Genomic DNA, 25,687 nt, shown 5'->3' with positions numbered 1-25,687 from the left:
CAGGAACTACCTCTTTAACTATCCTTTTTTCAAATTAATTAAAAAATCCCAAGTACTAAAGGTGCATCAAATAAGAACAAAAAATGAGAAAAGAATTTATGCAGCACCAAGCTGAAATGCTGTATTGTAATAATCTCCACAAATAACAGCGTGTTAGGCGTATGTACGTATTTCTTGAAACAAAATATAAATATAGTGAAACCGCAAGTATATTTAGCAATTAAGACAGCACTTACTTCATAGAGTTCTCATCAGCTGTGCTAACTTACTTTCACTCTTAAGTTGTAGTCTTGGTTCGTAGTTCTCTTAAACTTCAGGATAGATGCCAAGTTAGCAAATGCTTTCAAATTGTAAACTGAAGCCCTTTTTCATTAGTCCAAGTCTCATTAAAACCACAAAAAAATTTATTTCACAGTTTAAAACAATACTTACTCCACAGGGCTCTCATCAGCTATGCTGACGTGCTCTCAGTTCACAATATTAAGTTCTGAATAATAGTTTTCTTTAAAAGCTTTAAAATAAATCCCAAACTAAAAAGCTTGCTCTGGTGAGCTTATTTAGTAAAACACACACGAAAAGTGCTTTTGGTTTTTAGCCTTCTTCAGAATTTCAGATGTCCTTCAAGGATGCATCTGCAGTCAGCCCTTCGGTCGGCCGGATTCCAAAGTCTGGGTCTGGCCTCGGTTGGTGTCACACTTCACCCGACGTCATAGCTGCAGTTCTTCGGGTATAAAGGCATCAGCCAACGCCATTTTCCTCAGTCTTTCTTGCCGCGTGGCCAAGCAGAAGCTGTTCGCAAGTGCCGGTCGGTCAGATCCAGAGATTACTTCTACCGAAGACTTCTAAAAAGCTAAGTACCCCGTTGGGGACTCTTTCTTGCCTCAGCCGATGTCAGAAAAAGTGAATAACTGTTTAACTTGTGGGAAACAGATACCTCATAAAGACTTCCACTCGTACTGCCTACCTTGTTTAGGCCCAGACCACGACGTAGCAGCTTGTTTAGCCTGTGCTTCCTTCAACCGACGGACGCTTAGACGTCGGTCGGAGTTTGCAGAGGAGTTTTTCGGCTCTGCTTTTGCTTATATCATGCTGTCGGAGACTCCGACTTCTCATTTAGCTAAAAAACGTAAGGAAAAGGACCGACACTCGCGGTCCGCGGTTTCGGCTGAAACCGCAGTTAAGCCAACCGCAAGTGTCTCGGTTTCGGCTGAAACCGAGTCTGCGGTTCTTCCTTCGGCCGAAAGCATGCCTCCTACTACCGAGGCCTCTTCCAGCCTGGCTGAATCTGCTACTGAAATACCACCTACTCCTGCAGTTTCTCAGGATTTATCAGATACTATTCCCCTAGATGTATCTACTCCTGCACGTGGAGCTGCTAGGCCCCCTGCATCCATGTCAATTAAGGCCTTTGCCAGGGCTAAAGCAGCTAAATCTTCCAAGGCCGTGCCTACTAAAGCCCCCTCTCACAGGCCTAGCTCTAGTACTCAAATGCTTAGTCTAGCAGAGGATCTCATTTCTTTGATCAGGGATCCCAGTCTCATTCTGATAGGGCCTCTCAGCCCCCTCCAGAGAAGAGACCTAGAGCAGAACCCCCTGAGGCAGTTTCTTCTGATTACTCCTCAGATGAATCAGAAAATACTAACCCTCCTGAGGGCCCTTACTCTCCATATGAGGACTCTGATGCAGAAGATTCCATTCCTTCTGCCTCTCCTCCTGAGGAATTTTCTTTTGGGGAAACCTTGCATGCTATGAGGGAACAATTTCAATGGCAGGGTCAGGATTTCTCAGACTCTAGGAAAAGGCTTAGGACTTTTTTGCATTTGCCACAGCATAGGCCTTTAGCCATTCCTCCAGTACTTACAGTTGTGGATGATGCATTTAATGATGCTTGTACTGCTCCTGATTTACTCCCTCCGGCCCCTGCTAAGCCCGACAGATACTACAGGGTTCCGGACACACATAATCACTTGTATAAGGCTCCTTTTGCAGATCCTGAAACAATTTCTCAGGGCCCCAAGGCTATAGCAACTACCTCTGCCAAAAACCCACTCCCCTCTGAAAGGGAATATAGGGCCTTGGAGAGATGGGGTAAAAAAGTTTATACTTCTGCTACTCTTTCGGCTAGGGCCTTAAACTGTCAATTCCACATGATTCAGTATCAGGAATTTATGTTAGATCAGTTATCTAAAAAGCTGTCCTCACCTGAACCTTTAGACAGAAAGTCTCTGCAGGATATGGTACATAACATACAGCAGGTCAGTAATCATTCCTTAAAATGCGGCTATGATGCACTGGAGGCCTCCTTTAGATCAGCTATGACTGGTACAGTGATCAGAAGGCATGCATGGTTAAAAGAGCAGTCCTTACCAGACCATGTAAAAACAAAGCTCCTAGATGCTCCCATGGCTAAACACAATTTGTTTGGCTCTCCCGCACAGCAAGTGCTGAAGAAGGTGGAAGAGAAAGCAAAATCTGTCCAGACAGTCAAGGATTTCTTACAGGTCCAGCCTCCAAGGTTTAGTAGGAACTGGCCTTCCAAAACTTGGTCCTTTCCAGACACCAACAGAGCACAGAGAGGCAGGAATAGGCGCACAAGAGGCAGAGGTCAATACAGAGGTGGCTACAGAGGACGTCAGTGGCAGCCTAACAACCAGCGAAATACTGCTGCAGATCCAGCCACTACCACTTCCACAGGACAATCACAGTGACTTGGCTCTGAAGCTGCCTACCAGGGAACAACTAGAAGCACCCTTAGGCGGAAAGTTAGCCTTATTTTCAGTAAACTGGCATTGCATTACAGGAGACAAATTGATTTTACAGACAATAGACAAAGGTTACAGGTTTCACTTCCATACTCTACCAAGGAAGAGAGGAATGCCAAACCTACCTCCAAATCAAATGACAAACGCTCTAGAACAAATAGACGACTTAAAAAGGATGAGAGCTATAGAAAAGGTACCACCTATGGAACAAGGGCAAGGATTTTACTCCAGACTTTTCCTGGTGCCAAGGAAGGAAAATCAATGGAGACCTATTCTAGACCTGTCCGCACTGAACACATTCCTCATTGTCCCAAAATTCAAAATGCTGACTCTACAGCAGCTTCTTCCCATGCTGGGCAAGGAGTCTTGGCTGGTAACTCTAGATCTCAAGGAGGCATACCTGCACGTCCCCATACGACCAATTTGCAGAAGATACCTCAGATTTCTTGCAGGATCAGAGCATTATCAATTCTCAGCATTGCCTTTTGGCTTATCTACTGCGCCCAGAGTATTCACGAAATGCCTGGCATCAGTAATTGCTCATTGCAGGCTTCAGGGAATTCAAATTTACCCTTACCTGGACGACTGCCTGTTACAAGCGGACAACAAAACAAATTAACAAAAGACTTGAAAAGGGTCATTCATCTACTGCAAGCCTTGGGATACACAGTCAATATAAAAAAGTCAAGGCTGTTGCCATCCCAAAGGATAACTTTCTTGGGTGCAGAACTGGACACATCAAATCAAATGGCATCCCTCACAGCAGAAAAGCAAAAGCACCTTCCACTCTACTTCATGGCATTAACAACGCAGAACCAGCTTACAGCAGGGAAAGTCCTGCAAGCCCTGGGTTACATGGCATCCTGCATAATATTGATCCCACATGCCAGACTGCATATGAGGAAGTTGCAATGGTACCTCAGGAATTTATGGTCTCAGCACAAGCACAGCCTAGAAACCCAAATTCCAATAATTCCTTGCCTGAAACAAGAATTCCGATGGTGGGCTCAGGCCTGTCAATTGAACAAAGGACTGCCCTTCCACAGCCCGCAACCAAGCCAGACTTTTACCACAGACGCCTCAGACCTCGGTTGGGGGGCACACATGCTGGACAAGTGCATACAAGGCTTATGGACTCAAGACCAGCTAAACCTACACATAAACCAAAAAGAGATGCTGGCAGTAAAACTGGCAATTCAGGCATTCAGACCATTTCTCCATCAGGGACATTTATTGATAAGGACGGACAACACCACAGTGATGTGGTATATCAACAAACAGGGGGGGCACACACTCATATCCTCTATGCCGGATGGCAATGGATCTCTGGAATGTGGCCCTAAGCCTCAACATACAGCTCAAGGCAATATTTGTGCCAGGAAAAGAAAACATGCTAGCAGACATCTTAAGCAGGACTACCACGGAAGCCCACGAATGGATGCTGCATCCAGACATCTTCAAATCCATCACAAGGAAATGGGGACTACCAGAAATAGACTTATTCGCATCCCCACACAATCACCAATTGAAAAAATTCTGCACAAGGACTTACCACCCACTTGCTTGGAAGGTGGACTCCCTTTCTTTCAGTTGGGAAAACCTGACAGCATATGCATTCCCACCTCTTCCTTTGATGCACAGGGTGCTATTGAAGATCAAAGAAGACCACCCAAGGATCATCCTGATAGCTCCAGACTGGCCGAGGCAGCACTGGTACCCACTACTGAGGAGTATGTCTCGGGAACTCCCATGGCCTCTACCTCTGGTTCCTTTACTGCTAACACAAAACAACTTCAAAACCCTGCATCCGAACCTGAAAACACTGCAGCTAGCTGCTTGGAGCATTGCATAAGACAAAATAACCCAGATTTATCTCAAAGGGTTAAAGACATTATCTTGGAAGCTCGCAGACCTTCAACAAGAAAAACTTACTCAGCAAAATGGAAAAGATATCTCTTTTGGAGTGCAGCAAAAGGGCAAAATGTAGCACTGGTAAACATAGCTAACATCCTGGAGTACTTAGCAGAGCTTTTTCACAATGGCCTGTCTTACTCTTCCATTAAGATTCATGCGTCAGCTATTTCAGCAGAATACAACATGGATCCTCCAGTCTTTTCTCATCCCCTACTCAGGCAGTTTCTAAGAGGAATCAAAAATGTAAAACCACCAAGGAAGCCACCATTGCCTACATGGGACTTGAACTTTGTGCTAGAAAAGTTGACACTTCCCCTTTTGAACCAGCAGCAACAGCAGAATTACAGTACTTATCATGGAAAACAGCTTTCCTGCTTGCAATCACTTCAGCAAGAAGGGTTTCTGAATTACAGGCATTAATGGCAGTACAACCCTTCCTTATCTTCCATCAGGATAGAGTGTCCATGAGAACTAATCCTACCTTTATGCCAAAGGTGGTCTCCAGGGTATCTTTAAACCAAGCAATCCACCAACCTACATTCTTCCCCAACCCACAGAACAGGGGAGAAAGACTGCTGCATACCTTGGATGTGCATAGACAATTGCGCTACTACCTGGACAGAACCAAGAACAATAGAAAAACTGACCAGCTTCTGGTAGCATATGCCACAGGAATGGAAGGAAAAGCAATTTCAAAACAGACAATCTCAAAATGGGTAGGAAATTGCATTAGTTTTTGTTATTCTTATCATGGAAAGGCAACTCCAGAAAGTATCAGACCTCACTCCACAAGGGCTACAGCCACTACTACAGCTTTTTTACGAGGAGTGGCTACAAAAGACATTTTAGAGGCTGCTACTTGGAGCTCCGTGCATACATTTGCCAAGCATTATAACCTACCCTTATACTCCAGATCCCGAGCTGGTTTTGCCACTGCTGTTTTGCAAGGGATCTTAGCTACACCATAATCTTGTTAGGGCCTCCTCCCCCAGTTTGGCTATGGTATTCTACCCATTTGTTAGGACTGCAGATGCATCCTTGAAGGACATAGTACAGTTTTGTACCTACCATAAATGTAGATGTCCGAGAGGTATGCATCTGCAGTCAGGATTACCCACCATCCTTCCCCTCTGTGGTACTCCTAGGGTATTTGCCCATCTTGTAGCTAGCTGGGGAATCTATTATGGTGTATTTGTTTGTATATATGTATATACATGTTTATTTCTATTTGCTCTCTGTTGTTTGGAAACATTTGCATTTATCCAAATTTAGCCTTCCTAGAGGGCATCTGGCATCTGGGGCAAGAAACACTGAGGAAAATGGCGTCGGCTGATGCCTTTATACCTGAAGAACTGCAGCTATGACGTCGGGTGAAGTGCGACACCAGCCGAGGCCAGACCCAGACTTTGGAATCCGGCCGACCGAAGGGCTGCCTGAGGCCAGGACAACCCATTTGTTAGGACTGCAGATGCATACCTCTCGGACATCTACATTTATGGTAGGTACAAAACTGTACTTTTCTTATTTTCAAAATATAAAATAACTACTAGCCATTCAGATACTTCCATCTACACACACCTTTTTGTGAGCTAATCATGTTCCTTGTATGGAGTACTTTACTTTGGTAAATGGACTTGCTGTTTCACTATATTTATAATTTGTTTCAAGAAGTACGTACATACGCCTAACACACTGTTATTTGTGTGCGTTTCAGCTTGGTGGTGCATAAATTCTTTTCTCATCTTTAATCATCCTGGTGTTTTGAGATGGGCAAAATGGACAACTGTTGCCTGAACTGTAATGTGATTCACTTACTTGTACTCCTATTTCAAACTTATTTCCTGATGTAATGTTTGTGTCAGTAGATTAATAGATGAGGATGTTAAGAAGCCTAGCATTAGCCGTACATTCCCATGGCAGACTATAGCCTTTATGTTTCACGTACAAGTAACCCAGTGGTGGGCAGAACATGATTATGTTGAGACAGTTACTTGTTGCCCTATCCATAAGGGACATGGGCTCTAAACCAGGGGTGAATTAGTAGTTTCCCACCCATTCATCAAAATTACATTTGATTAGAGTTGAGAAGTACTTATTTTTATGGGGAGTGCAAGACAGTTCCATTCTGTGATACATACCTATCGTTGTAACATGTTCCATTTATGTTGGAGAAGAGACTGAAATTCCTTAAAGTAGGCATCCAATCCATCAATGGAATTTTGACTGTGTAGTAAGTCTTAACAGAGAAGGGTCTTTTGAGGTAATGTATGAGAAGCAGAGGTTATGTGTTAGTAGCCTATATGATATCAAGAAGAGGGACAAGACTTTGAGATAGTCAGCATACTTTTTGTGATTTAGGGCATTGATTTTTATAATGATTAAGGATTGTGGTTATTCCAAATATGACAAGTGTTTGGACAGATACATACTAAATAGAACATATTATATTCAGTGATCAGCTTTGAAAGCAGTGTATGGTGGAATGATGTGTCAGTATTACAAGATCGAAGCTTTAGTTAATCGAATAACTAAAGCTCGATCTTGTAATATCGAAATCGTCGAACGGCCGATTCAACTCAGGGAAGTACTTCCCTTGTCCTTTATGTGGATTATGCCCCTTTCTCCAATTTGGAGCAATCTCTGAGTTGGTATATTTAGTTAGGAGGGGTGTGGGGGCTGAATCCCCCCACTTGATTTCAGGTCTAAAGTTTTTTTTTTTTTTTTGTTTTTTGATATGGCCAAGTGAAGCATTTCCCTGGGTTGAAACGACTGTTCGACATTTTACGGTTTCGATATTACAAGTTTGAGCTTTATTTATTTGATTAACTAAAGTTTCGATGTAATATAGAAGCGGAATGATTACATCCCCGGATGCTATACCTTTAGATGTAGTGAAAAAGGACTCCTTACTATAGTGGATGCATAGTGATTAAAGGACATTTTAACAGATCTCTGACTATGGGATCAACTTTTAGGTGTGTGTTTTCATTGTGATAGTTGCAAGGGAAAATGGGATTTGAACCCTGCACCCTAAGCTTAACGAAACCTTCGTATTTAATCCACTGTGACAACTGATGATGTATAATCACTTGACTGTATTTTGTCTAGTGTGTATAATCCTTAGATTGTATAGTGAGTAGTGATTTCTTCCAGACAGATGCATTCTATTCAAGATTTATTGACAGCATTGTTCTTCAGACATGTGACAATCATGAAAAAAAAACAATCAGGAAGGGCTTTCCTTATCTAGTCATTATTATAGAATAGGCATTGATTATTTGATATCTTTAAGTTTTTCACTTTAGAGTTACTTGAAATTGGTATTGGGGGTGATTTAAGAAACAGAGCTGAGGAATGTGAGCAGAAATGGATATTGTTTTTTTTAAAGCAGATGAAGTCCTGGAATTAATGACACTGTACCACTTAAACCTTTTTTGTGTGCAAGGTCTTTGAAGCATTAGTGCACTGCTTCTTTAAATGTTTAATTACCCATTAGTACATCTCTGATTTTTATTGGATATTGCTGGTTTAAATAATGCTGTATGTGAGTTTTTTTCTTTGTCTGAAGAAGTGGTTTACTACCGTGAAAGCGCTAACTTTACATCCAATAAATATATTTTGAACAGTGCTGCATTGTGCTATGCTGTGCTGTATATCCACTTTGCTTTTTTACTTCATATTGATTGTTTGGACTTCCCATTTACAGTTGAAGGTGACTATAATACTTTATTTTGTAAGCTACCACAAGCTAATACTTCATTAGCATCAGGTTATCATCTTCCTAGCCTCATCAGTTCATTGCCCAGTGGAGAGCTGATGAGAGACTGTAGACCCTGCAGTCGTAAAGAACTATTTTTGGCAGTGGCAAGGACTGTGACTAATTATATATATATATATATATATATATATATATATATATATATATATATATGTATATGTATATATATATATATATATATATATATATATAGTGATTATTTTCTTAGAAATAATTCAGCCAACTTCAAATGAGAAAACAGTAAGATTGACTGTAACACGGAGAGCTTTGATAGTGCAGTTGCTGAGCTCTATTTTAATTGAAGTTTTTTGTTCTTGCTCAGTTTGACCCTTAGGTATATACTAACGTAATAGCAATCGGGACCTTTATAAGACTAGACGTGCAATCCAACCCAACAATGTCTCTTTCTATCATGGGCATTTATTAGGGGGGTGTTTTATGAAGTTTCTAGAGGTTATTTATGGGATGGTATGCTATTTATGGGCATTTCTGTCTGCCTGTGTCTATCAGAGACATGGGAGCCAGACCCGGGGTGAATTTCCAATTTCCTATCCATTGGTTAAGGTTACACTTAAATGGAGTTAGGGATGGACTCTGCTTCCAGAGCATGGAGATCCTCTGAGACTCGCATCTGTATTGCCAACATGTCTTATGTCACAAGCAAAATTTAAATCCTTGGATCTAGTGATTCAGATGCTGTTTGTTTTGCAGATGTGCAAAAGGTCCATCAGAGCTGGATCTGAGGATGCCTTGCATGCTAGGCGTAGATCTCATCTCAATAACCTGTAGAAGACAGAAAATAGAGGTGTATGGATTTAAGGTGATCCATATAGGACAAAGTGTTTATACCCTGGATTCTCGTCATAGAGAGCGTTTTTGGGTGTTCAGCTATTCCATATTTCTTGTCAGGTATTTGACGAAGGGGTCATTATACTCAGTGAGGGTCTGATAAGGGCTGAATAAAGGGGTACTGTAACTTCCTTGGACCTGGATTTCATGCCTTACTTAAGTTGAGTGATAGGGAATAATTTTTAGTACCTGGCCACATGTTAGTCAAAAGCCAAACTACTGTCTATGTATTTTTCCAGATCCCTGACTTACCTTGTCACCTTTTAGGGGTGCCTTATCAGTGAAGTAATTAGCCTGGGTGATGGTTTTCCCAAAAGGCACCATAATGCATTTCTTAGCACTCAGTTTTAATCCATGATTTTGGAACCAGTCACTTGTCTGTGTTAGACTCTCTTGTAAGATGTTTGTGTCATGCTGGAATCTGTGATGGCTCCCAATTTGCAATCATCTGTGAACTTGCTCAGCCAAAGGCCCTTGATATTAGCCTTTACCTCTAAAAAGTAAATGCCAAATAGGAGTGGACCCAGCAGAGAGCCTTGAGGTACCTGCTCGTGGCCGGTCTCTTAGTGGAGGTGGTATCATATAGCCTGATGACCTTGGTCCTGTCTGTGAGCCAGTTGGCAATCCAGTGAGTTATATAGGGGTTTATGTCCAGTTCGCTGAGTTTGTAAACTATACCTGAGTGGGGTATTGTAGCAAACCTCTTAGCCAGGCCCAGGTAGGCTGTATGCACCATTTTCCCCGGATCCAATGCTTTGGTGACCTTCTCAAAGTAGTTGACCAGGTTCAGTAGGCATAACCTTTGCTTGACAAAGCCTAACTGAATTAAGTCCACTGTCTGAAGGTTGCCTAGGACTTTGATCATTTCTATGATAATTCGTTCCATGGCTTTGTATGTTAGACTAGTCAGACTAATAGGTCAGTAGTTTCTTGGGTTGGTTTACGATCCACCCTTGTGAGGTGGGATAAATCTTGTAGTACAAAGCTTGTTCTGTAGCTGTAGTTGAAAAGTGATTGAAGTAGCCCTGATAGGTCATGTTTCAAGCTGTTTAGGAGGCTTCCTGGAGATTGGGCCCATTGAGGCTGTGTTTTTGGCCTCTGAGATTGCTGCCAGGGACCTGCTCATTGTTAGCAGTTGGGAAGGGGAGGTTACGCTATAGGTAGTTCATAGGGGGGTGCTGATTGGGGGGAACAAAGTGTGAAATGAATTTGTAAGCCAACCAATTCACTATGTCACTCTGCTCAGTGAAGGTGGCACCATTGACCTCAAGATTGGTACACTGATGTATGCTGCCTTTGAGGTTTTAGGCATAGCTTTTATTTATTTATTTTATTTTACATTTGTTAACCGGGCTAGTCTAGCTGGATATATATCCATTTTCAGTAGAGGCCCGGGGAGAAAAGCTCCACACAAATACAAACAAAAACGTATACAAAAAATATCATTACATGGTAAAAAAAAGGATTAAAAACCATATGATACAGTATAACATTTCAGAGATCAAAGACAGTTCAGAAAGTTAACATAGAACATAATCTTGCTTAAAAAGGTGAAATAGATGCATTCTAGTAAGAGTTAAGTACAATAATTTACATCAGAATTGAGGGATTTAAGCAATACATTGAATATAGTTTGGTTTAGTGATAGTCTTAGTTACAAGACTAATTATTAAATGTTAGGAAGAAGGTAGAAGAGGAAAAAGACAGGGTATAGGTGTTGATTAGTCAGGTTTACTACAAGGACATAGCCAGTGACTTTGGAGGTGATTTTTGAGCTTTTGTTTGAAGAGTGGCAATGATGTGGTTAGTGTTAACTTTGGTTAAAAGACCTTGTGGTTGTCTTTAGCCTGTAAGGCTATCTTGACCTCATAATTGGACTTGTTTTATCAAAGAGCTCCTATAATTATGGGAGTTGCTGTTACTGATTTTTGTCATGACTTTTGTTATATACCCTTTTAAGGTTAGGATTCCACCATTGTGGTTTGTTTTTAGAGTTTGTTTAAGGTTAGGATATCACCAGTGTGATTTGTTTTAGGCTTACGTCTAGTAGGTACAACAGCCTCTATACAGCCACATAGTGTTTGTACAGGGTCTCTGTGAACAGTTCGGCAGAGGTTGCTGTGAACCTCGGGTTGTTAGGGGCATTTAATTTTGACAAACTATTGCTTAATAGAAATTAGTTTGTTTTGGAATAGTTCTTAAATGTTGCAGAGTTTGCTGGAGTTACCAAGCTGATTTTTTTTATTTAGGAGACAGATTTGTTGTCCAACCTCACCAGTGAGGATGTGACACGAGTGGGGTGGGGGGGTGCAATGCTCTCCCCTCTTGGTGATTAGAAGGTCCAGTATGTTTGAACCCCTGGTGGGTATACGGACCATCCGTTCAAGAGTATTTGTACTGATACAGTCTAGGAATCATTGTGCCTTTGAGCATGAGGCAGTGTATCTTTCCCAGTCTATAGAGGGGTAATTAGCCTCCCATGAATAGGGTGTTTGGTTTAATGATGAGCGTCTCTAGTAGGCCGAGGTATGAGCTGTGGGGTTCTAGAGACCTAGAGGGTGAACTGTAGCTTTCTAGGATATGGCATGGGTCTTTGTCTATGGTAATTGTCACTTGGATAAGTTCCAAGGTATCATCCTGTTTAACCAATGTAAAGTTGCACTTATTGTTAATATAAGTTGAGACTCCTCCACCTTTTGTCCTTGTCTGTGCAGCTGATCTAAATATGTAGAAGGCACTGAAGCATTGCATTGCCGAAGTACTTTCTGTGGATTTAAACCATATCTCTGTAACGACATAGATGTCTACTTCCCTAGAGTGAGGAAAGCTTATGGGGTATAAAGTTTCTTGTTTAGGTTGCTAGCATTGAACAGTAACACATTTAGGTTTCTTTGGGTTTTATTTGCTATGTCTGCACGTTTGTCAGTTTTTTATTGCCTAAAAAAAGCTCTAAGGGGTGAATAAAGTTTTAGCCAATATTCAGAAACCTAGGGGAGACCGGTACAGACTATCCTTTTTAAAGCAACGTGGTTTGTCAACCATGTCCTCCCATGCTGACAGATATTGAATCCTCCTGGAAAGACACCAGAAACGAAGCCAGTTATTGAAGTCTACCATCTTTTGTCCATACCATCTTATCATCCTTGGGGAGAGTAGAATGCTGCTTAATGCAAGGCACATACCTGCCTGAGGCACAGATACAGAGGTCTTTTGGGTGCTGCCTGGGGTTTGGCACTAGACTGGGTTATATTGTGCTAAGATTTGATAACAGTGATGTTTAATGTGCAGACTAGCTAATCTAATCTTGTCTCCGCGCAGGGCTTTGTTTTAGCTACACTAAGTTACAGACTTCTGTTCCAAGGGAAGTTTTTATAGATAAAATTTGCTTTCAGGAACTTTGCCTGTACAGGGCACTGCTAACCTCTTGATGTAATAACACCAAGAAATATTGCTTGCGATTGTAATGCTCCAACAAAACAGCTTAAGCTGCCTTGAAAAGGCAATTACAGTATTAGGGACCTTTAGACTGACAAAGGCAAAATCAACAAGTAAAGCAAAAATAAAGCAGTATGAGTCTAAACAGTTCAGAGATTTATTTTATTGTTTTTTCAGTTCATTTATCTGCCATGGATGGAGCAGGATTAACTCAGGGCACCCCCCCCCCCCGAGAGTGGCGAGTTTGCCAAGCATGTGGGAGATTACTAGTGTGCTGGGTGGACACACAGTGTTATGGATATATGGAAAACAGTGAGTAGGAAAGTACTTCCAGCCATTGTTATAGTAATGAAAGACGGAAGGGAGGGACTTTAGAAGTCAGATTGCCATAAGGGACAGAAGCCACAGATACAGGCTATCTCACACCTGTGAGTCTTGATAAAAGGACTAAATAAATCCTTATTAGACAGGATTGATGACAAATTCATACTTAAATATGATACTGTGTGCCCTTTGGGGCTTACAAGGATATGCGTTCGTGTGTGTGCAAACTTTAAGATGTTAACTGGTATAGTTATTTAAATTGTTGTATCATAGTTTCATTCTTTTGAAGAGTGTTTGCTTGATGCTTTGGTTGTTGTATCTTTCGGCTTTTCCCGGTTAAGGGTTGCCACAGCGGAACTCCGGTCCGCTAATGATTGGCAGGAGATTTCTACGTACCGAGTTGCCAGCCCTAACGTACAACCTTCAACGAAGGTACGCCCATTCACGCATGTCTCCACACAGAAAACGCTTTAGCTGAGAATCGAATGGGACAACGTCTTGCTGTGAGGCGACAACGCTGCCGCAGCACCACCACTGATGCTTTTGGTAATATCAACAATAAATGCCTTTACAAAAAAAAAAAAAAGTCTTTCAAATTTCTATTTTCTATTGTGTTTGTCAAGAATTGGCTTCCCCTTCATTACAAAATTACAGGAGATCACTTACCACTCCTTCACTGCCATTGAATCCTGGATTAAAAAGTCTTAATTCTCAACCTTCCCCCATAAAAAAAAAAATAAATAAAATAAACTTGAATTAGTCACCCCAAAACAATACCTTAACCAGAAACGTACATTTCATATTACCTCCAATAATACTCAGAAACTGTTACCTAAACCAATCTGCTTGATGTCATAATCAATGATCGCCTCAAGAGTGGTCATCTCGTACTTCATTCTATCAAGAAAACACACAGACAACCCTCTCTGGGGTCGAACAATACCTAACCGATACAGCTAGGATTACTTAGCATCAAACCTGCCTCCTTGCTGCACTGTTACATGTGGTAAAAATCCATTCTTAAAAATATCAGCATTACCTATAAAATTAAAGTGACTTCTTGCTACTGCACAGTAGCTAAATTTGCAACCCGTGTCCCTAACAAAACACATCACTGTGTTGTATTAAAACAGTCTGGCCCTAAACTCCCACACCAGCTTACCTACTTGCATCTAACCACCGCCCACAGCCACCTGTATTCTCTCGGTATATATTCAACATTGCAGAACACACTGCTCTTCTACTGTCCTACCAGAGACCTTTGCTGTGGCAACAGACTCCTGTATATCAGTAAATCATTTAACGCTGTGTGATACGAATGTGATACAAAAGCGGGGTACCTTGAGTGATTATAGTTATTTCGACTAAACACAAAAATAGCAGAAACGGCCACAGCAGAAGATACAGAGCACGGACTTTATTGTAAGCGCTTTTGGTCGAAGTGATACCTCAACCTTCTTCAGACATACACAATTAAAACAACCACAAAGCCTTCCTTAAATATGCAATGCATAATTAGAAAACAGTCACTTAATTAATCCATTAGTTATTATGGCTTCTTAAAGTTGCAAGAACATTTTTTACAACATAAGCTAATGAATTTAGCTTGTTTTATATAAAAAATATATATGTATAGCTATGGAATGTTATAAATACATTAATACATAAAATTTAAATTTTCTTTAAAAATGTTATGACTTTATAAAGATTTTTTGTATATTAAGTATTAAATATTAAATAAATATCATTGGTAGTAACATCAAGAACTATTGCACAAGACTCTCCAACAACACAAACTCGTAGTTCAAATAAAAATTATTAAATCTGTAAATATATAAAAAAGACCGTGTTGATGAATTTTTTAAAAATCACCATGTATGTTAAAGTCTAGGTTATCTAAAAAGTGTGAGTGTTATTATATATATACACTCATATTATATAACAAATATGTACAAAGCACAAAATTAATACTATTATGTATAAAACTTGTAAACAATAAACAATTTATCTCCTTAATGCCCTTAATTTTAATATACATTTGATCGATGCATACTCATTTAAACCTGGGGGAAGTTGGGCAAGTGTTCTAATTTGCCATAAAAGTTCTTGTTCTTCAAGCCATAATTGCCATGGGCCCCCCCCCCCTAGTACCAATCTTAACTTGTATGGCAGTAAATAAAAAATGGTGGTCAGGTTGTTCACAAGTGTGCCTGGCAAGTGCATTATTTAGATCTTTCCTCCCTATGGCGTAAAGATGTGACTTCTCGTTTGGTGGACAAAAGCCTCATTTGTGGAGTGGATGTACTGCCCAGGATTTTCCTAATTGAGTTTTCTGCCTGGCCGAAACGGAGCTTCCTGGTCAAAGTGTGTGGCAAGGATGAAGTTTGCTCAGTTGGTGATGCTTTCTTAATGTATTGTTTCTGATTTGTGCATGCTGCATATAAACTTTGAATTAAACTTTTATAAGTTGATTTGAGAGCTGTTAGTTCTGTGTGAATAATTTCTTATCTTGCTAATTAGGCAATATATTAATTTTGGCATAGTTGGCAGGATACGAAATATTTAGGAAAAAGTCAAAGGATTGCAGGAATATGGAAATCCTGGGTTGGAATAATCCCCTTTATGACTTTTAGGGCTTGGCCACTGAGTGGTCTTTAGGTGCTGGATTATGTGAAAATTGGGAAAAGTGTTTAAAAACAGGAGACCCACCATATTTAATTAAATGATTTGTAAAAAGTTAGTGTGGAAAAGTTTAACAGCATATAGACAACATATGTTAAAAATGCAGTGAGAGGAGGAAAATCTTAAGTTAGAAAAACAGATATGTGAACTGCAATGACAGTTAACTGTGTTACAGTGTCAGAATAAGTTGTTAGTGGACAAAACTATACATAGCAGGTTGCTGAGAAAGTGGTAGCACAAGCAGCACAGTATAAATACAGAAAACATAAAGGAAGAATAAATAAAAAGAAAGTACATTTCAATAGCAAAAGCTTGGGTAGATTGAAATCCTGATTATTGGGACGGGGATTTCTGGTACTTGTCCCATCCAGAATCTCCAAAATCAGATTCCGACAAAGAAACATTAGATGAGAATACTAAAGCTAAAGATTATTTGGCAAAACCCGCTTGGACGCGGATGCTGGTTCTAGAACCACTGGCTGCGGATGCACAGCCAGGACCGAATGGTGAGCCTTCTCTGCTTTAACAAGCAGTATCTGAGGTAGTTGAGGATTTTACACAACAAGAAATATCTCGCCTCCCAAGAACGTTTTAGACAGAGGCCTGGGGAGCCTTTGATAAGTTGGGTAGTCCAATTATATGACACTGGTGCATCAGCAGTACTCCTGTATCGAATGGACTCTAGGAAGATTTGTCAACCAAGTACAGATCCAGCTATACAAGAAAAGTTTTGGGTATATCAGGGTGGTGACACTACTTTATTACAGTTAGTGGCACAGGGATGTAATGAAAAATATGTAACTGAAATAGATTGGTCATCAAATGGCAGACCTTGGTCCACATTAAAGGATGCGGTACAGCGGATCAAGGAAGAAGGTATGAAAACAGTGTTGATAGTTGGACAGGCTGATAACCTAATGAACTGTACATTGACCATTTCCATTCAAAGTAAACTAATTCAGTTAGCACCACCTGCTTACAAGGATGAAATTATGACATTGTTAATCAAATGGGACATCCACTTTCTGAAGTTTGCGAAGCTGTCAGGCAGTTGGGAGATCTGGACAAGTTGGGGCCAGTGAGAAGAGAGATTAGGTCAGAGGGACCTTGTGAAAATAACCAGAGTGTTGAGAAAAGATATTTTTTTAGCGTTGATGAAGGATGGGATTGACAGAGTTTGTGGTAGATGTACAAGAAACAAGGACTACATAAGAACAAACGTGTAGGAAATTGGGAAGTGTGTATCAAGAGATGCTTCAGCTGGGGCTGAAAAAGAAACATCAACCCTATCACTTTACCCAAATCCGAATGATTTATATCAAGATTTGGTTTGTGGTTCAGATGCTAAGAAAAATTATTAGAAAATAGGCCAAGGTCCCGTAAGTGGCTGGGATTGAAAAGATTTAAAGACCTTATGTTGATTTAGAACTATTTTGGAAAATACAGAGTAGACAGAGGGTCCGTGCCTTGGTAGATACCAGAGCAGAGGCACCACTGATTTATGGAAATCCAGGGCATTTTAGGTGACATAGGAGGAAAACAGACAGAAGCAGTTCAAACGATTTTAGAAATGAAAATTTGTCAATTACCAAAAAAAAGCAGTATTCGGTATTGATAGGTCTTATACCAGAATATATTATAGGAATTGACATTTTAAAAGGGTTAACACTAAACTTAACAGGTGGGCAATATAGTTTTGGACTTAAAATGCACATTGCCATGAGACCAGTTGTTGTTGAACAGGTGAAAATGCTTCCAGTAGAGTTACCGTCAGCAGCAAAAGTAGTTAGGATGAAACAATATTGAATTCATGGGGGGCATAAAGAAATTGAGGTGTCAATACAAGATCTCCTAAAGGTAGGGGTTTTGAGATCTATTACTACGGAATGTAATAATCCCATCTGGCCAGTTAGAAAATCTGACTGGTCCTGGAGAATGACTGTAGATTATAGGGAATTGAATAAATATGCACCTCTTCTGACAGCGGCAGTCCCTGATACTATTACATTAATAGAAAATGTACAAAGGCATGAAGGGATCTAGCTAATAGAATAGAAGCTAATAGATCTAGATAATGCTTTCTTTACTATTCCAATAGCTGAGAAAAAAGAACAGTTTGCATTCACATGGCAGGGAAGGCAGTGCACTTTTACCAGGCTGCTGTAGGGTTATTTGCATAGTCCAACAATTTAAATTGAATTACCATCATGCATGCAAATATCTCATTACGTTGATGATATATTGATACAAGGTACCTCACAGGAACAGATGCAGTTGTATTTGGATAAGACAATTGAACATATGAAATTTAAAAGGATGGGAGATCAATCCGGCTAAAATTCAAGGGCCAGCACAGACTGTGAAGTTTCTGGGAATTCAGTGGCACCAGGCGCATAGGGAGATTCTCCCTAAAGCAAAACAAAAGATCCTAGTGTTTGCTACGCCACAAAATAAGCGAGAGGCTCAGAAGTTCATAGGTTTGTTTTTTTAGACACAGCACATTCCACATTTGAGTCAGATATTATCCCCGATGTACAAAGTTACCAGGAAAAAAGTATGAATTCGAATGGGGAGATGAACAGCAGCAGGCTTTTGAATACGCTAAACAGGTTATTCAGCAAGCATTAGATTTATGACCTGTTAGGGAAGATGAAATAGAATTAAAGGTATCTGTACAAGATTGGTTGTAGTTCCTGTGTACTGTTTCCTTGCCTTATTTGGGGGAAGGGAAGCTACCTTGCTTTCCTGCTTTACTAGTTTAGTCCAGTTTCAGAGTTGCTGATTCCTGGGCTTTGGTTGTAGTTCCTGTGTACTGTTTCCTTGCCTTATTTGGGGGAAGGGAAGCTACCTTGCTTACCAGTGGGAGTGGGAAGCATTGAGCTGCCTTTTGTCCAGTTTTGTGAGGTTTCAGCCAGTAACTAGTAGTTTATTGGTCGTTTTGGGCCAGTTTCTAGCTTTTCCAGCCCCTGGTATAAACGCTAAACGCTGCTAGCGATTTAGAGCGATTTAGCTGAGCTGCCACTGTTGCACACTAGGGCAGTGCCGGTTAAGCAGGTTTAAACTATTCGGCTACCTAAAGTCCACTCTTCAAATTTTCCCTTAAAACTACCTTCCTCGAACTATACTACTGATCAAATCAGCGTATCCTATAACTAAAAGATCAACTCTACTTGACTCCAAGTAGACTATTCTCTATCTATTAAACCTAGCACTTGCTCCTACAGTACTTATTACCTTGATACGGCACTCTTGTCATAGATAGTACCCCAAAAGGCAACCCCCATTTCTCGGTCACCCACGTCCCCGGAATCTTTTTTAAAGTTTTTCGTCTACCCTTCTAGCATGTCGAGGGATCAGTTGCTAGTGTCCTCTCCTGCTCAGCTGGTGAACCTGGGAATATTGAGGCAATGTTTCAATTGCCTCATGTACACAGACAACCCTTTCCTCCTCCCACAAAACACAAATACATGCGAGAGATGCAACTATACGGCCAAACTGGAGGCTGAGCTCTCTCAACATAGGACTGGCAAGACCAGTCAGGAGGAGAAGGTTACCACACACACTATAGACCCAGTCTCACATAGTACCATTACAACCTCAAATCATACACATAAACACACAAAGACATACTCGGAGGCTCTGATCAAAAATCTACCAAAACAGCAGAGGCAACCAAAGCAGACACCCAAACAACCACCACCTCAGAACACAACACCCGCAACACATAGACCTCACAGTCAGAGTGTCAAACAGTCACAGCCCTTAAGGCCAAACACAATGCCAGACACACTAGTCATTGGTGACTCCATAGTCAGACACACTGATGTCCCGCTCACCAGACTGAGTAAGGAGAAGGTCACAGTAAGCTGCCTGTCGGGCGCTAGAATCCGCCACATAACGCAAGCACTCAGGTCTCTCAACAGCAGGTACAAATATGACTCAGTCATTGTCCACGCTGGTGTAAACGACCTGAGACGTACCTCCTTGGACTACATGAAAAGTGACATTGAGGAGCTCTCTGATTATGTAGCCCAGGCAGGTATGACCCTGACCTTGAGCAGTATCCTACCTTCACCAAGAATGATGCCACAATACAGAGATAAGATGATCAGCTTTAACAATTGGCTTAAACACTGGTGTCATTCAAAGGGGATCCAGTATCTGTCTGCCTGGGATGACATGCTGGACAAGCCACGCTGCTTCGCAAGGGACGGCTTGCACCTGTCACCCCTGGGATTCCGGATATTGGCAAAGGCTCTTGCCACCCCCATAGTGCCTTTTTAGGCAAGGCTCAAATTCTAAACCTACCATCCTAGAACACAAAAAGGAAAAAACTAAGGGTAATGCTGCTCAATGCCAGAAGTCTAAATCTCAAAATGCACGCACTCGAGGCCCTTCTCAGTATGGAGAACATCGATGTCTGTGCTGTGACAGAAACCTGGTTCAAGGCTCCTGAGAGCACCCCAGCTATCAGGTTTTACCTCATATCATGCGTTCCGGCCCCAAAATCCGGACAATACCAAGAAAGGAGGGGGTATCCATATTCATCAAGGACACCCACACCTCAAGACTGGTGGCAACGCACGATGCATCGGAGACCATCCAGGTGCAATTAACCATAGGCAAGACTGCTCTGCAAATTGTAGCATGTTACAGGCCACCCTCACAAACTCAGGAAACTCACATGGCCTTTCTGAAAACACTAGAGGGATAAATGTATCACCAAACACCATCATACTAGGTGACTTCAATTACCCTAATATAGACTGGGAACACTACTCAAGCCCAAACACCCTAGCCCAAAAGTTCCTGGAATTCATAAACTCAAATGCCATGGAACAACTAGTCACCATCCCCACAAGAGGAGATAACATACTTGATCTCATCATCACGAACATGGGAGCACAATGTTCAACACCGGAAGTATACCCCTCACTGGTGAGATCAGATCACAAACTAATCTCGCTGGAGGTCCTCATCCCACCCCACCTGAAATAAAAAGACCACAGTAAAGAACTTCTCAAAAGCCGACTTCACACTTCTAAAGACTAGTGTGGTCTCCTTTCAGGCCCCGAGCCGGCGGAAAACAATACTCAAGCCGCTGAATCACTTACAAACGCCTTCTACCAGCACCTGCAGGACTGCATGGATAAGGCAATCCCAAGCAAAACAAAGACTCTTTGTACCAAAGGCAAGCGTCCAGTCTGGTGGACCCCAGCCATAAACAAACTCTACAACAAAAGGAGGAAGCTACTACAAGATAGAGCAAAATCCTTAAAAGGTAAGACACCCTTGATCACTATAAGTAAAAACTAAGAGCTCTCATAAAATCATCCAAAGCAAATTTCGAGAGAAAAATAGCTAAAGACTCAAAAGACAATCATAAGGCCTTCTTTAGCTATGTTAGAAACCTAGGAGGAAACTCCCAGATATGCTCAGAACTAGTTCAAAATGATGTGAAGATTACTGATCCTACAGACATTGCCAACATACTGGCTGACAGGTTCAGTGCAAACTTCTCCCCTCCCCAAAAGGAGAGATATCTATACCAAATGAGTGCAGCCCCCAAACATCTCCAGCCCAAGTGAGAACTGCTCTCTCCAAAGCAAAAACACAGCATCCATGGGACCCGATGGTGTCCCCGGCTGTGTGCTCCACGAACTCAATGAGGAATTAAACCCACAGCTAGGACAGCTGTTTAATCAAAGTCTTACCTCTGGATACGCATTACCCAGGAGTGGCGCACTGCAACTGTGGTCCCACTTCACAAAGGCGGTGCCTCCACAGACCCTGGAAATTACCGCCCATTAGCTTGACAAGCCTTATCTGCAAAGCCATGGAGAGGATCATAATGGACCTCATAAATAAAGACATAGGGAATTTGCAGACTTTGGATCCAACCCAGTTTGGCTTTGTCAAAGGCAGATCATGCCTTTTAAACTTGGTTGACTTTTTGAAACAGTCACCAAAGCCATTGATGAGGGAAAGGCAGTCCATACAGCCTACCTCGATCTGGCTAAGGCCTTGATACAATACCCCACTCGGGTATCATTGAAAAACTCATCAGCTTAAATGTTAACCCATACATCACAAGATGGGTTGCAAACTGGCTGAGTGACAGAACCCACAGGGTCAGAGTTGCTGGCGCCATGTCAGACTCAAAGCCTGTCACAAGTGGTGTCCCACAGGGCTCAGTCCTGGGCCTACTCTTGTTTGGCATCTACTTTTCCAAGTACAAGCAAACACAGGAGGGTTATGGCTGACAAAGTTTGCAGATGACTGCAAACTGGGCGCCATAGTAGAAAACTCATCTGACACAGATATCCTTCAGAAGGGTCTCACAGAAACGGATAACTGGTGCCAGAGCCACGGCCTAAAGTTAAATGCCAAAAAATGCATAGTCATACCCTTCGGGAAAAACAAGGTTACCCCTAGCTACCAAATAGGTGGCAATCCACTGAGCACAGAAGAAGTTATCAGGGACCTGGGGACCCAGGTTGATAGTAGTCTGTCATTCGACACCCATGTAGCTAAAGTAGTTAGGAAGTCCTTCTACATTGCCCACCTTATCATGAAGGGATTCTCATCTAGATCAAGGGAGGTCATAGTCTCCCTTTACTCATCACTCATCAGACCAATGATTGAGTACAATGCCCCATTCGGAATGTATCTGACCCGACACTTGCAGCAGCTGGAGAGGCCACAAAAGTTCCTCACCAAAAGGATAAAGGGTCTCAAAAATCTGTCCTATGCTGCCTGACTGAAAGAACTCCAGCTCTATTCAGTCGCTACCGCTTGCTCAGAGGTGACCTTTGCCTAACATACAAGGCCATGTCAAACCCAGATTTGATGAATATGCTTCACCTCAAAAAATCTAGATCCATCAGAGCCACAAGGGCGGGAGACTTAAACCTCGACACGGCTATTAATAGGACGTGCTGGAGGGATAGATTCATCACCCAAAGACTCCCTATGCTGTGGAACAAAATCCCGGTACATGTGAGGCAGAGCACCTCGCTGGCCTTGTTCAAGAGAAATCTTGACCAATGGATGGGAGATCGCAGATATACCCCAGGAATTACCTCAGTGTCACTGCTCGGCAGAGGCACAGCAAAATAATGGGTATAGTTCCCCATACTAAAGGGGTGGCGTAAGCCACAAAACAATGGGCGAGGCTTATAAATGCCCTCGGGCAGATAGCCTAGTATGAACCTATGAACCTATGAACCTATGAACCTAAGATATGTATGCAGATTGGAGTCTATGGCAAAAACAGAACTCAAAACGAGTTCCTTTAGGGTTTTCGACAAGGAGACTTCCCGATGCTGGAAGTAATTGCACACCATTTGAAAAACAATTCCTAGCATGTTACTGGGCTTTGGTGGACACTGAGCAAATTACTGTAGGACATGTAGCGATGTTAAGACCTGCAAATGCCTATTATGTAGTGGGTCCTTAGTTCACTAAGAACTCATCAAATAGGTCATACTCAGGAGGCTAGTATAATAAAATGAAATTGTTACATACAAGATGGAGCAAAACAAGGAGTTAATGGGGTTTCAGTGCTGCATGAAAAGATGGTGCAAGTGCCGTTGCTGGGCGAAAGTAAACAGTGTTATGCCCCCGCAACTGGAATCACCAATTAATTGGGGGCAGCCTTATGCAAATTTAAGTCTAGATTATTAAAAAAAACATACTTGGTTTACTGATGGTTCAGCAAAGTGTATAGGAAATGAGAGACACTGGAAAGCTGTTTCTTACAATCCAGTTACTAAAAAGATTTTAAGTACTACTGGTGAAGGGAAAAGCAGTCAGTATGCATAGTTATACACAGTCTTTCAGGCAATGAAAAAAGAATTGCCAGGAGCATGTCATGTTTTTACTGACTCTTGGTCAGTTGCAAATGGCTTAACTACTTGGTTACCAACTTGGCAAAAGAATAATTAAAAAAAATTCATTCAAAAGAAGTTTGGGGAAAAGAGTTATGGCAGCAAATTTGAGAATTATTATCCCAAAGTAGTGCTGACAGTTTATCATGTAGATGCCTATTGTTTAACTGATTCATTAGAATGATGGTTTAATTCTATTACAGATGAACAGACAGAGATCACAGAAGCAGATGTGGAAACAATCCGTTCAAAACTTATGGGAATGGCTAAATGGGCACATCAGAAAAGTGGACATTTGAGAGAGAAAGCTTCTTACAGGTGGGCACAAACTAGGGGTATAATGCTCCCATTAGATACAATTAAGACAGTGATTTTGCAATGCCCTGTGTGCCAGCATAATCAGGAAAGACCAGCTTCTCATATTATAAAATGTCATCTGGGGGGAGGAAAATTACCTGTTCAAATATGGCAGATAAATTATGTAGGATCATTACCTGTCAGCAAAGGATGTAGATTCATATGCACAGCCGTTAATATTTATTCATGCTGTTTAATTGCTTTTCCATATAAACATGCAACACAGGTTAAGTACCATCAAAACTTTAGAATTGATTATTTTGTATTATGGAACACCCTTACAAATTCAGAGTGATAATGGGTCTCATTTTAAAGGGAAGATAGTTCAGGGTTTTTATCACCAAAATAACATAGAATGAGTATTTATACTTCATATTACCCACAGGCAGCAGGTTTGATTGAGCAGATGAATGGTTTATTAAAGGAGCAGTTGTGAAAACTGGGAAATGGGACCTTACATGACTGGAAAGACCATTTGCATGAAGCATTGCAAATTTTAAACAATAGACCCATTGCAGAAACAGAAACACCTTTGATGAGAATGTCAACGCCATTGTTACAAATTACTGCATTAACTACCGAAAACCAAATTGTTTACTGGGAAATAAAAGATGGGACATTAGCACCCTTCTGAGCAACAACAGCAGCTACAGTTTTGGAAATAACATGCTTTATGCATGTATAAGTTGGAACCTAGGGATATACAAGTGATTGATACAGGCATAGGAATTCAGATTCCTCCTGAACATTTTGGTTTAATTACAGCAAAATTTAGCTTGGCATTACAAGGAGTTCAAGTAATGGGAGGGGTAAAGGGGTAACTGACTCAGATTATCAAGGTGAAATTAAAGTGATTTTAATTAATAGCAAAACTACTAAAATTCTCATCAAACCAAGTGAATAGGGTAGCACAACGTATTATTTTACCCATGTTAATAGGAAAATGAGTAAAGGAGATGCTCCAGCTGTTATACAAGTAGGAGTGATGGAGAATTTGGCTCTGCTAACTTGAATAGCGGAGCAAAGGTTTGGATACAGAGCCCAAACAGACGACCTGAACCGGCAGAAGTGATAGCTGTAGTGAATGACAATACAATTTTAATAATGAAACTGGGGCATGAAAAATGGGAATACATACCTGCAAACAAGAATAATCATTTCTAGATTCCGATGAATGTGTTGTTGACTTTTGGTGTTTTCACTGTAGTGTATGGAGTCCCTTTGGCAGATTGCATAACTCCGGGTGTGAAAGCAATAAAAATGAATTCATCAGTAATTCAGTGGGGATGGACTAACAGTACAGAAAACAGAGCAAGGAAATTTTACCTGTCCTGGTGGACAAGGATGTTCTGTTGCTAATTTAACTTTTGAAGGCAACTTAACCATTTGGAAATTGAGAAAAGGACATTCATATATTCAATTACTGGATGGAGAGCAGGTTATGATGACGATTAAGAATGAAACTAACATAAAATGCTGTAATTGTAAATATGAACAAATATATGAAGACAACTATTACTTCTGTCAGAATGGAACTGATATTCATAACGCAAAAACTGATATGCAGAATATCACCGTGTTATTCTGCAGGAAAGCAACTCAAATCACAAACCAAACTGTATGGGGCTCACAAATTACTGTACTAAAAATAATCCTAAAACTCATTTTGATCAAGTATAGAAAGTATCTTCTACGTG

The 25,687-nt window shown here is 41.1% G+C and overlaps 1 protein-coding gene across 2 annotated transcripts in view; it reads left to right on the top strand.

Moving 5' to 3' along the window:
* CMC1 (C-X9-C motif containing 1) overlaps window positions 1-25,687 on the top strand; it is a 720,812-nt gene that overhangs the window by 363,834 nt on the left and 331,291 nt on the right. The window contains exon 3 of one of the 2 annotated variants that reach the window (XM_044064757.1): window positions 23,837-23,951. The exons of the other annotated variant lie outside the window; for it this stretch is intronic. Coding sequence (XP_043920692.1) covers window positions 23,837-23,951 — 115 coding nt within the window. The remainder of the gene's footprint in view (window positions 1-23,836; window positions 23,952-25,687) is intronic. 2 annotated transcript variants of the gene reach the window in all.

Source organism: Protopterus annectens, chromosome 3.part0 (genome assembly GCF_019279795.1).
Source record: "Protopterus annectens isolate FY-2018-M chromosome 3.part0, PAN1.0, whole genome shotgun sequence".
Lineage (NCBI taxonomy): Eukaryota > Metazoa > Chordata > Ceratodontiformes > Protopteridae > Protopterus > Protopterus annectens.
Note: the sequence above shows the minus strand (reverse complement) of the source record. Positions and strands in the feature narration are given on the sequence as shown.